The 14,019-nt window shown below is 38.7% G+C and overlaps 1 protein-coding gene across 11 annotated transcripts in view; it reads left to right on the top strand.

Moving 5' to 3' along the window:
- The window catches only part of Inpp4b (inositol polyphosphate-4-phosphatase type II B), a 796,958-nt gene that overhangs the window by 412,214 nt on the left and 370,725 nt on the right, over nucleotides 1-14,019 (top strand). For all 11 annotated transcript variants that reach the window (XM_060393235.1, XM_060393232.1, XM_060393233.1 and 8 more), the window contains one exon: nucleotides 1,233-1,277. In XM_060393235.1, the coding sequence (XP_060249218.1) occupies nucleotides 1,233-1,277 (45 nt within the window). The remainder of the gene's footprint in view (nucleotides 1-1,232; nucleotides 1,278-14,019) is intronic.

The raw sequence follows: 14,019 nt of genomic DNA on the forward strand, positions 1-14,019 counted from the left end.
GGAAGCTTCGAGATTTGGCCAAGATTTACATCTGAACACTGGAATCAGTTTTTGTGCTACTCATGTAATTAAGAAGTTTAAGAGAAAGCTATGTTTCTTGTAGTGCTTAAACTATAGAGTCTCCATTTGTTCTTTAGAATAAACTGTGCTTTCTCACGGGAATAGTCCTTTTGTACATTTTTTTTATTACTAGCAAATATATGCCTAGCCTCGTTAAATTTATATACTAAAAGTATCTTTAGAAAATGGTATCGGTTGGATGCATTAATTTTGGTGTCACAGCCTAGAGCAGAGTTAATTATTAAAATCCAAAACAAACAAACAAACAAACAAAACTCTACACTATTTGATTTTTCACAAAAACATACCTAATGATTCTAACCTCTAACAGAAAGTCTAACATTGTTAGCTAAAACATTTTTAAATGTCAGCAGCAGAGAAAAAAAAAGTGGTTACTGTGAAAAAAAAATGCCAGCTCTGTGAATAAAAAGGCATTATATTTTGTTCAAAAAGGTGGTTTTAAAAATAGGTTATTGACCAAATGCCAGTTGATTTAAACAGTCTCTGAGAAATACACAAAGTCAAGAGCTTTACATTTATTGTCAAGTGATATCATTTCCTGTGTTTTACTTTGTTTGTTTGGCTACTTATATGTTGTAACCAATGCATTATCATTCCTTCACACCCTTGCCATGCTTGTTTGGGATTGCTATTGACCATCTATGCTTGCTTGGAACTGCTATTGACTATCTATGCTCATTTTGAATTCCTGTTGACTGTGCTTATTTGAGATTGCTGTGGACTATCTATAGTCTTCAAGCACCTCCCTCCCACAGTGTGATACTGCATCCTGGCTGTTCACTTCCTAACAGCTACCCACATTTCTAGGTACCTGTTCTGAGACTCACTTCCCCACTCTTACTCCATCTTAAATCATGTTATATGCTGTTTTCTTTTTGAAATATCAGTGACAAAAGGAGAAGTATTGAGCAGAATTTTGTTGAATTAATAAGCAAAATAACCAGACCCATATCCATGTTAGAACTTGGCTTCTTCATTTCCGTTGACTTTACAGCAAATGTGTCTTCACCTGAGTATTCATAATGAGTAAGCCTGATCATATTACTTTTTTCATTCTGCCAAAACACCTGGTTAGGTGAAACAGTACACATGCTGTTACAATATTTATAGTGAATATATTTAAAGCCTGAACTTATCCCCACTGTTCGTAGGCATCCAGAAGATTCCCAGTGAGCCACAGCTGGAATTCATCCTTGGTAAGGAATTTTACCTTGTTTATAGCAATCATTAGAATGAGAATTTGTGTGGAAGCTTGCAAATTCTAGGGCTATTATGTGTGTCATTACATTTTACCCTTTTAAGCATTGTTCTGTTACAAGCCTTTCCATGATATAGATATTATCTTCCCCAACTTGTATTAATAAAAAAATCTGGGCTGTTGTCTAGACCCATTTTGGTGCCATAATAGCTTGCATTTTGTTTTGAACTAAACGTTTAGGATTAACACATGCACACATTCAATTTGATATCAGAGATGAGATAGATATAGTTTAACTGTCAGTAGATATATTTTCTGAAGTTTGGGAGACAGACTTTAAAATATAGATATACTGAACTGAGTCTTAGTTATTTGAAATTTCAATTACTTTAAGCGAACATACCTTCATTAATTATATATGAAATAATAACTGTATATAATTAATATTTTGTGAAGCCTGTTATGTTACATCTTGATAAAAGGGTATGGTAACTTAGCATTATGGATTGAAATTTCCTAATGATACCCCAAACAAGGACAATGCATGGTGAGAACCTAAAACCCTGGCTCAGATGTAGCCCATAGACTCAGTCTCCAAGTGGGTCCCTAGTAAGGGGAGCAGGGACTTTCTCTGGCATGAACTCAGAGAGCCTTCTCTAATCACTTCCCCATGGGGGGTGCAGCCTTGCCAGGCCACAGAGGAAGACAATGCAACCAGTCCTGATGGGCTAGGATCAGATGGAAGGGGAAGAGGACTATACCTATCAGTGGACTGGGGGAGGGGCATAGAGAAAAAGGAGGGAGGGAGGGTGAGATTGGAATGAGATGAGGGAGGGGATCACAGCTGGAATACAAATTGAATAAATTGTAATAAATGATAATTTTAAAATCTCAAAAAAAGAAAATCCCTGAACCCAGATAATTTTTAAGAATAAGCTTGACAAAGAGATGCCCCTCTCAGTTTCCCTTCTTGTTCCCAGTCCACTCACCTCCCACCCCCATTCTCCCCATATCTGATCCTCACCCTTGTATCCCTTCACATTCTATCTCCTTCCCATTTCCTTCTCTTCATCCACATTGCTGTCTATTCTATTTCCTGTTGTGAGTGATATTCCAGCACCCTCCCTTGGGCCTTCCTTGTTACTTAGCTTCTTTGGGTCTGTTGATTGTAGTATGATTATCCTGTACTATAGGTCCAATATCTACTTTTAATTGAGTACATATCATGGTGTCTTGAGACAACTAACCCAGACCTGTGGGGGCATATAGACACTGAGACATCAACTAAGGAGCATGCATGACTTGGACCTAGGACCCCTGCACACATGTAGCCAATCAGCAACTTGGTCTTCATGTGGGTCACCTAGCAAGTGGAGGTTGGGGGAATGTTTCTAATATGGAGTCTATTGCCTGCTTTTTGATCAACTCCCTCTGGCAGAGCTGCCTGGCCTGGCCTCAGGGGATGCGGATATGCTCAGTCTTGATATGACTTGATGTATTGGGGAGAGCTGATAAATTGGCTTCCTTTTCCAGGGGAAAAGGAGGAGGGAAAGAGGAAGGAGGGGAATGGGATAGACTTGGAGGAGAAGAAGGTGGGAGCACCCTTGAGATATAAAGTAAATAAACTGAAATAAAATTTTAAAAAATTAAATTAAAAATTAAAAAAGAAACAGGCAAACTAGTGAAAACTCAAGAAATATTCATGGCAAAACTGACATGCTGATGGAGTTGTGAGGTAAAGAGTACCATAGGGGGATTGGTAGATAGTGAAAAAGTATTGGCTCAGACACTGGAATGGCAAAGTAGAACAAAACAGTTGGTGACTTGAGTTGAGATGTTGAGGTTCTGCTATTGGACCTCAACATTCCTGACTCTTTCATCCCTGACTCTTACCTCATCCCTAGCCCTCTGGAAAATAGGAAGAGGCCTTAAAGCTGCCTGTTGTGGAGAATCTAACACATAAGGGGGTGGGGAAAAGGGGAAGAAATGGGACTTGAAGCTTGTTGGTTGTTAGAACTTGTGTCTTTTGTGGAGCTGTTTTGTATTTTAAAAATCAGCCGTATCGTATCAGGAATTCCAGATAGTTCTGCAGGTAAAGGTGCTTAGCACCGCACCTAGTGACCTGAGTTTTATCCCCACCACCTCTATGGTATAAGGAAATAACAAACTCTGGCACGTCCTTTGAGCTCGGCATGAACATAGTACCAACAGCATGCACACACATACAGGCCCGCATACACAAAGATAAAAAAAATACAAAAAAAATGTAAAAAGATTCAATATCTTCTCTTCTGAAATAATTCTCTTCAGAACTGTTTGTTTTTAATTTTCCTTTTGCATGTCTCACCTCTCCTATAGGCTTTGTTATACATGAAATAAAATTAATCTTATATCCCAGCTATTTTATATAACCTTATTCAACTTCCCTTGAAACTTATAATTCTATATTAATGCTCTGATGATTACAGACAGGAATCAATAATAGGCCATGTAGAAATTCATCATAGCTAAATATGAATGTGGTTCTATTACATTATATGTTTGTACAAACATTCAACCTTTATTTCTGTTTCACCATCTTATTTCTTGCCTTTTTCTTAATACATAAAATTTAGAAACTATGAAGACCACTGTACTTTACTATTAATTCAGATAGATCGGTAACATCATTTTTTAAAGTTTTAGAGTAAAATTCGAGTTTATTGTCAAGATATGCAGTTTATTATCAAGATATATGGCAGTCATTATAAATTATCTCTCAGAGGAATATTTCATTACCCAAGAGAATACATGAAGTTTTAAAATGGGATAACAAACTGTCTGCCTTATATGCTCTATAATTAACTAGATATATCTACATGTGCAAGGGAACATGACTGAAAACAGAACATGCATGAGTACCTTTAATCGTGGTTATTACCAGTTGTTACGCTTTCTTATTTATCAGAAGTCTGTGAAATGCCTTCAATATTACAATTGTTTTTTTTTTCTTTTTAACAAGTAACCCAAATATGCCAAATGGAGCATATCTAAAGTAGACATTTTTCTATGCACTTAAATTTGCTTATAGTATAAAGTGGTCAAACTATAGCTCCTGAAATCACTAGTAGTCACGTTGGGCTAGATCACTTCTCTGAATCTCTGAGGATGCAGATATAGTCAAATAGAACTAATATAAATAGTAGTGAAGAAGTTATACAAAGAATGTCTGACCAAAGTAAAAATGTGGAGTGCCTAAAGCAGTGGAGGGATTGCATCTGGGCTCAGAGATGAGCATAGGTAGATGTCAGGCTGTGGTAAGAAGGGCAAGAATGCAGGCTCAGCATACACAGTCAAGGAGCATTTAGGTAGCTGTTATTCTGCATGGCTTCATACTGATGGGTAGGTATTTAGCTTTCTTTTACTGTGGCAAAGTATCTGAAAACCAGCTTACAAAAAGAAAACTTTATCTTATACATAGGTTCAGAGGTTTTAGGTCATGGTCACATCTCCCTGTTGCTTTCTTAAGTGGTGGTACATGACAGGGGCTACATGGCCTGGGAAAATATTCACCTCATGGAAGCCAGCAAGCACAGAAAGAGAGAGGAAGGGGCCCCTGCCCTCATACCTCCTTCCCCATTGTCCTAACTTCTTCTCTTTTGTCCTCCTTTCTCAAAAACCCACCTTCTCTCCATAGCAGTGCTGGCAGGGTACCAAGCTTTTAAAACATGTGCCTTTGGGAGTCATTCAAGATCCAATCTGTGGGTAGGACAGGGACATTTTTCTTCCTGGAAAAAAAATATGAAAACAGTGTTCTCAAATTGGCATATTGGTTTCTCTACTGTCCACTTGGGAATAGAGGTGTATATAAGATAAGGCAGTGATTTAATGTTATAGGATGCTGCATTACTCTCACACCAAAGCTCTACTGACCTGTGATAGATAGATACATAGAAGTGTAGCCTACTTTAGAAGGTCTTTTTACCCTATGGAGTAAAAATATTACATACATAAGAAGTCTGTGGATACACAAGCCATTGTGTACATGCATCATGCAAATGATGCTTTAGTTCTATCATACCATTCTCTTTTGGTCCAGTGACAAGATTTCATTTAGTACATTACTTCAAATGTCACAACACCTTTAGATCAGGAGAGATTATAATATCTTTGACTGTTAAGGTTCTGTCCAAGAAAATGCAGGTGCAAATCACTTCCTCCAGGTGTCATGTATCAGATTGTGAGAACAAATTTGGTTCTTTTTTGTTTATGAGGATTGATTTATTGATTGTTTATGAGATTCCATTTTTTTCTTATATTTAACTGTTTTATTCAAACGCATTATCACCTCTTGTCTATCTGTAGTTTCTATCTCTCTCATTTTTTTTAGTATTCAGATATAATTCTTTTTTGTTATTTTTTATTTTTATTATTAGTTACATTTTATTAACACTGTATCCCACTCCCTCATTACTTCCCTATCCCACCCTCCCTCCCTCATCTCCTCCCTGTCCCTTCCCAAGTCCACTGATTGGGGAGGACCTCCTCCTCTTTTATCTGACCCTGTTTTATAAGGTATCTTCAGGACTAGCTGCAAAGTCTTCTTCTGTGGCCTAGCAGGTCTGCTCCTCCCTTGGGGGGTGGGGAGATCAAAGAGCCTGCCATTGAGTTCATGTCAGAAATAGTCCCTGTTCCCCTTACTAGGGTCACCCACTTGGTTACTGAGCTAGAACGGGCTACATCCGACCTTACTGTTGCCCTGTAGTACAGCTTGAGATCAGGGATGGAGATACCTCCAGACGATCTGTTGTTGTACAGGGTTGTTTTGGAGATTCTGGGTTTTTTGTTTCTCCATATGAAGTTGAGAATTTTTCTTTCAAGGTCTGTAAAGAATTGTGTAGGTATTTTGATGGGAATTGTGTTGAATCTTTAGATTGCTTTAGATGGCCATTTTCACTATGTTAATCCTACCAACCCATGAGCACGGGATCTTTCCATCTTCTGATATCTTCTTCAATTTCTTTCTTCAGAGACTTAAAGTTTTTTTCAAACAGGTCTTTCACTTGCTTGGTTAGAGTCACCCCAAGGTACTTTATGTTGTTAGTGGCTATTGTGAAGGGTGTTGTTTCCTTGATTTAATTCTCGGCCCTTTTGTCTTTCGTATACAGGAGGGCTTCTGATAATTTTTTGAGTTGATTTTATATCCAGCCACATTGCTGAAGGTGTTTATCAGCTGAAGGAGTTCTCTGGTTGAATTTTTGGGGTCACTCATGTATACTATCATATCATCTGTGAATAGTGACACTTTGACCTCTTCCTTTCAGATTTGTATCCCCTTGATCTCCTTTAGTTGTCTTATTGCTCTAGCTAGGACTTCAAGTCCTATGTTGAATAGATATGGAGAGAGTGGGCAGCCTTGCCTTGTCCCTGATTTCTGGGGGATTGATTTAAGTTTTTCTTTGTTTAGTTTGATGTTGGCTATAGGCTTGCTGTATATTGCCTTTACTATGTTTAGGTAAGTGCCTTGTATCCCTGATCTCTCCAAGACTTTAAACATGAATGGGTGTTGGACTTTGTCAAATGCTTTTTTGGCATCTAAGGAGATGATCATGTGGTTTTTCTCCTTCAGTTTGTTTATGTGGTGGGTTACATTGATGGATTTCTATATGTTGAACCACACTTGCATGCCTGGGATGAAGCCTACTTGGTCATGGTGGATGATATCTTTGATGTGTTCTTGGATTATTCTGTTTGCCAGTATTTTATTGAGTATTTTTGCATCAATGTTCACAAGAGAGATAGGTCTGAAGTTCTCTTTTTTTGTTGGGTCTTTGTGTGGTTGAGGCATCAAGGTGACTGTGGCTTCATAGAGTGAGTTTGGTAATGTTCCTTCTGTTTCCGTTTTGTGGAATAGTTTGGAGAGAATTGGAGTTAGCACTTCTTTGAAAGTCTGGTAGAATTCTGCACTGAAACCATCTGGCCCAGGGCGTTTTTTTTGTTCCTTTGTTTGTTTTTGGAAGGGAGACTGTTGATGACTACTTCTATTTCCTTGGCGGATATAGGACTAATCAATCTTTTTACCTGATCTTGACTTAATTTTGGTAGATGGAATCTATCAAGAAAATTGTCCATTTCTTTTAGATTTTTGGATTTTGTGGAATATAGGCTTTCGTAGTATGACCTAATGATTGTTTGGATTTCCTTGGTGTCTGTAGTTATGTTCCCCTTTTTATTTCTGATTTTGCTGATTTGGATAGTTTCTCTCTGCCTTTTAGTTAGTCTGACCAAGGGTTTGTCTATCTTGTTGATTTTTTCAAAGAATAGTTTTTTTTAATAGAAAGAACAACTCTATTTCTAATTATTCCATAAGGAAAAAGACAATGTGATCAGTTGTAACTGCTCAGAGTATGCAGATGTATAGAATTGTGTTTACCATGGCAAACTGCTCAAGGAAAGCAGACTTATCTATTTAAAAACATAAACACTTGCAAGGACTTTCTCTAACCTGTATGCCAAAGTCATTCATTCCTTGTAAGTTTCCATAAATCAAGCATTGCTTGATATTTCACAAAAGAATGTCTTAGAACGTCCAACTTATACTTCTGTCATAGTCTCATTTCTACTCTCTTTCTGGCTTGCATTCTGTAAGTGATTATAAAACTTAAGTGTTTGTAAAGCATAGTGGAAATGTTCAAACACTTAATGTATTTCATCTCCTAACAACATTTTAATCTCTTAAATGTATGCCAGACCAGAATCCTCAGCATGGAAATTCATTTTAAAGACATAATGTAGTGAAAGAACTGTATCTTAATAATGTTAGTGGATGCAAAGCAATCTTCAGAGTGATGTGAGGAGCAGGGACTACATATGAGACAGGGCATACACATTGTTTGTCTTCGGGTCCCATTATAAATTAACTGCCATCTACATGCCAATGGTTACAGTATGTTCCACTACATGGAAAATGATTGATCCCTCCAAAAATTATAGCTCTAAAACACAGGAGTCAACTGATTAGCTGTTTACAAATAGGTATGCATCATTCAAATCTTCAGGATATTAATACGAAGAATAGATACTTACTGAATGTTGATTTCTGTGGTCATAATTAACAGCTTCTAATTTGTGTGTATGCACGTGCACATTTGTGTGTATGTGCAGGAACCACACACATGTCACAGTGCAACTGTGGAAGTCAGAAAACAAGGAGTAGCAATTACCTTTACCCACTGAGCCTTCTTGCTCACTCAGATTCATTATTTTAACTTTCACAGAATATGAATACTTTATCATCATGCTCATTTTACAGGTAAGAAAATGTTGACATAAATAGATAATATAATGATCTCAGTGTATGAAGTCAGGAATTTTTGGGGTCAGAGCATGCACTCCTACATGGTGTTTACTCAGTAGATGACTATTAGCCTCACAAAGATGAACTTTCCAAAACTTTCAGAAGACCATGGAGTCATGGTCCAGGTTGAATTTGCCTGGTTCTGAAGCTCTGCGATTAGCCATCAGACTGCATCATCTCTGTCAGGTACAACATGCTTGTGGAAGCAGCTGCTTGACACAGTTCTGGCACTGTTGCCCTGGAGAAAACATCTCTGCATTACCAACCCACAAATGGTGTAGCTTTTTCCTATATACCTGCCTAATCTGTTTATTACTGTGACTCCATCTTTTTCCTCTAATTCATCCCTAGGCAATACACCTGGTAGGATTTCTATGGGACTGGGAAGAAGGATATGGCTCAGAAACAACCACTGTGGTGGAAGCATTCCCCTTGGCTGTAAAGGCAGTGAACCCTAAATTATGTGATGAAGAAATTGAATCCATAGAGGCCCTTTGTGTTAATTGTTCCATGAAAAAAACAGTCAACTCATGGATATCATACAATATTAGGAATTTTTGAGTTTCCACACTTAGACCCCAGATTTCAGCAGTCATAAAGGAATTAGACCCTAGAGAAACTACTGGAGTCATACTAACTTCCTTTTCTAGAAAGAATTGGTCACATGGACATTACTCCTTGGGATAAGATAAGGAGATTACAGGAGCTTTATATAGTTCATGAGGAAGGGGCCAGAGACCCTCTGAATGATCACCCCTATTACAAAAGATGTTTAGAAAGAGCTCAGAAAGAATTTTCTCAGCTACAAACAGCAGCTGAGAATTAAGAACAGTCTAGATTGTGTATCACCTCTTTGTTCTTTTTGTTTTGTTTTTCGTTTTTTATTTTTATTAATTACAGTTTATTCACTTTGTATCCCCTCTGCAGCTCCCTCCCTCCCCCCTTCCAATCCCATCCTCTCTTTCCCTTCTCCACCCATGTCCCTCCCCAAGTCCACTGATAGGGGAGGTCCTCCTCTCCTTCCTTCTGACCATAGCCTATCAGGTCTCATCAGGACTGGCTGCATTGTCTCCCTCTGTGGCCTGGTAAGGCTGCTCCCCCCTCAGGGGGAGGTGATCAAAAAGCAGGCCAATCAGTTCATGTCAGAGACAGTCCCTGATCCCATTACTATGGAACCCACTTGGACACTGAATTACCATGGGCTACAGGGAAATGGTGGGAACTGGAAAAGTTCATCCTAAGTGAGGTATCCCAGAAGCAGAAAGACACACAGGGTATACACTCACTCAAAAGTGGATATTAGACATATAATATAGGATAAACATGCTAAAATGTGCATACCTAAAGAAACTAATCAAGAAGGAGGACACTGGCTAAGATGCTCAATCCCCATTCAGAAAGGCAAAGAGGATGGACATCAGAGGGAGAAAACAGGGAACATGACAGGAGCCTACCACAGAGGGCCTCTGAAAGGCTCTGCCCTGCAAGGTATCAGAGCAGATGCTGAGACTCATAGCCAAACTTTGGGCAGAGTGCAGGGAATCTTATGGAAAAAGGGGGAAATAGTAAGACCTGGAGGGGACAGGAGCTCCACAAGGAGACCAACAGAACCAAACTATCTGGGCAAAGGGTCTTTTCTGAGACTGATACTCCAACCAAGGACCATTCATGTAGACAGTCTTGAACCCCTGCACAGATGTAGCCCATTGCACCTCTTTGTTCCTATTCCAATTATTGTAACTGCAGATTTTGCCCAGATGACCTATGATGTGAGTTTGTCTGAGAAAAGCCCTGAGTTAATTATTAAATATGCTTGCTTGCTTGCAATGTTGCCACTGTACAGTTTGTGCTTTACCAACGTAGAGTTCAGTTTGCTGTATTCTGTCCTGTGAGTTTGGGGCTGCAATCATTGTACAGTGTATGTAAAGTACAGCTTGCTATGTTCTGTTTATTCTCATCCGTGGGTCTCTGGAGAAAAGACAATAGTCTGGGGGTAGACAAACATGTATAAGGAAAATACATGCAGAAAAAACATGTATAAGGAAACGATTTAACAATAAAAGACCGGGATGTCCCTGGCACATCTCCCAATTCCGGCTCCCTGGGAGTCTCCAGCAGATGGGGCAGTCATAGCTGTATCATGGCAGGCACACTGAAATGAGACCTCCAACTGCACACTACAATGACTGTGGATATACTGAGGAAGTAGTGATTAAATAATTCTGGTGTTGGAAGCAATCTCTGAGGAAATGGCTTTGGATTCAGGTCTTGAAGGATGACCATTTCTCGTTTGGTTTGGAAGGAACACATGGTGTTCAGACAGAGAACAGTAAGCTGCAAAGAGCATAAAATCCCTGAGCTCCCTTTCTACTGTGAAACAGTGGTTCCAATGTATACTCTTTTCTTACAGTTCTACTCTAAAATAGGAGCTAGAAATCCTCTTACAACTTTTACTATTATTACGTGTATGTTAAATGCCTATTTTGAAAGTCTAAGTGATCAGCCTTTAGACAATAATAAGCAGCTAGTAAATTATATTAATTTCTCATAACCTAGTGAGTCTTTCTGACATTTTGACTGTGATGGATGAAACTCAAGGGGTTCTAGTCTCTCTGAGATTGTCAGAGAGAACTCTCATTGCTGACCACTGGTTTAGAGTTGTGTATGTTCAAATTTCCCTAGGGAGTCTGTGAACTATGTCAGTTTTGTTAACATTGAGTGACTAGTGTTATAATGGAGGAGATATATTTTCTAAGTAATCATTCATTAAGGACACAATAACAAAAATAAATATTATGCATTTGTGCTTCAGTTTATATTGAACCTGAGCCAAGAACTTAGTAACTCACCTTCTGAGAGCTTGAAATGTGTCACTAACTGGAGAAATTTGGAATCCTATATTAGCTTTAGCTCTCTAGCTATGTGGTCATAGAATGACTATGCAGTATTTCTGAATGTCATGCATAAAATGAGAAGAGTAGTTGTATCCACCACAGAAAGTCCCTGTGAAGATGAAATGAGTTAATACATATAAACCACTTAAATCAGCCTGTGATATACTTTGATATTTGCTTTTGTTATTATGAATATTACCTTAGGATATTTGTAGTCACTGCTTCCTTGAGCAGGCAATCTAGGCCCTGCCATCTTTGTGGCTAATGATTATTATCACTTACTGAAGACCTTCTAAAAACTGAACATGTTGTATGTTTTCTTCCTGATGCTAAAATTGACACCAAGGATTCTTCTTCTTATTCACATTTCACAGACAATTCCAGCCCTTTGTGCAGTGGTATTCAGTGACAATATGAAGGCATCTAGATATTAACTACACCGGTCATGTTCTCTGCAGTTGATTATTAACAGTACAAGAATGGCAGGGAAAAGAGCGATAAAGGGTTATCTGAGACTGGCATACCTGTTTTCACATTGCAGAAATAATTAGAAATTTAATTGAAGAAGAGAAAATGAACCAATTAGAGTATCTTAACAAGTCTTTCATGTGGCAGTGACTCCCCCAAGCCCAAGATTTAGTGCATCCACACTTGCATCTCTGCTTTTCTCTTTAATGCTTCTTTAGAAGCCCTCATGACACTGTCTGTGGCTGTTGGGTCACATGACAGCAATCACTACTCTAGAAGTATGTAAATGCAAACTTTTCTTTCCTGCTTCTGCTTGTCATGCCTGTTTCTCTTTAATGCGGTTGTGTTGCTATGACATAGATATATTTTCCTGTCACATTTCTTGCTGTGTAATATACTGCAGGAACATTTAATGAAAGTAATGTCTTTTACCAAATTTACACCATAGCTTTAAGCTGATTTGTTACTTGTGTCTTTTATTCATGACCAATAACTCTCATCCAGTTGATCTCCCTTTCTGTGTAATTTACCTCATTATTTTCTTCCTTGCTTTGTCTAACTGCTGAGAGCTCTGGTCAATGGAATGAGATATTTTTGCAATATTTATTATTTCTTATGGGCAGTTGAGGAATCAGGTCTACCTCAAGGCTTTGTTCATTGGGTGTTTTGGCATTGTGTTCAACGTAAAACCACTGAGGCTGTAAGCTACAGGATTCCTTAATGTTATTCAGGTGGTTAAATGTTGCCATTAAGCTTCTTTTCTTAATTTTATGTATGTATGTATGTATGTATGTATTACAGTTTATTCACTTTGTATCCCAGCTGTAGCTCCTTCCCTCCGCCCCTCCCAATCCCACTCTCCTTCCTTCTTCTCCTCCCATGACCCTCCTCCAGTTCACTTATGGGGGTGTCTTCTTCCCCTTCCGTTTGACCCTAGCCTGTTAGGTCTCATCAGGACTGGCAGCATTGTCTTCCTCATTTTTTTTTTTTAGTTTTTCTTATATTTTTTTTTATTTATTTATTCATTCTTAATTAAATTTTTATTTTTTTACATTAATTACATTTTATTCACTTTGTATCCCAGCTGTAGCCCCTTCTCTCATTCCCTCTGAATCCCACACTTCCTCCCTCATTTCCTCCCATGCCCCTCTCTAAGTCCACTGATAGGGAGGACCTCTTCCCCTTACAGTCATCAACCTTCTTGTAAAGCAACTAAGTATATTTCAAACCAGCTGAGACTCATGCTTTGTAGAAAAGAGACAAAGCAGAGTGAAAGGGAAGATTAGGAAAAAGTCCTTCTGCAGAAAAAAAATACCTTTTCCCCAATTCTTACTGGAGTTTTTACCTTATGCCTTTGGAAACAGATGACACTATTCTGCTTTCTTTCTTTTAAAAATATTTATTTATTACAGTTTATTCACTTTGTATCCCAGCTGCAGCCACCTTTCCTCCCTGTCCCACCCTCCCTCCCTCTTCTTCCCCTAACCCCCTTCCCCTGCCCATGGATAGGGGAGGCCTCCTCCCCTTCTATCTGACCTTAGCCTATCAGGTCTCATCAGGGCTGAAATCTTCCTCTGTGGCCTGGCAGGGTTGCACTTTTAGGGAGGTGATCAAAGGGCAGGCCATTGAGTTCATGTCAGAGACAGCCCCTGGTCCTGAAGAAACTGGACCTTCCTGGAGGTCAAGCTGCTAGCCTGCAGCCATATCTAAAAGGGAGAAGCATGAGGCTTCTTTATTCTTCTCCCTTTTCTGTCCCAGTCCCTCTACTTTACTATGGACATGAACTGCTCCGACACAGGGAAAGAAATCACTTTCAGCAAACAAGATATTCCCAAGTTGAAGTTTATTTAAATTCAGTATCAGTTTTGTTTTAATTTAAAAAATTGTAAATATCCAAATCAATGTACTGACCCATGGCTTTAAAATAATATTTAAGGGCCTTTCCAAAAATTTGCAATCCTTGCCTTCATGTGACCAGGGCTTTCTACTCTGGTGCAAAGCACTGCTCAACTTGTGTACTTTTTTTTTCCTGGAATTATTTT

Source organism: Meriones unguiculatus, chromosome 10 (genome assembly GCF_030254825.1).
Source record: "Meriones unguiculatus strain TT.TT164.6M chromosome 10, Bangor_MerUng_6.1, whole genome shotgun sequence".
NCBI classification, from domain to species: domain Eukaryota; kingdom Metazoa; phylum Chordata; class Mammalia; order Rodentia; family Muridae; genus Meriones; species Meriones unguiculatus.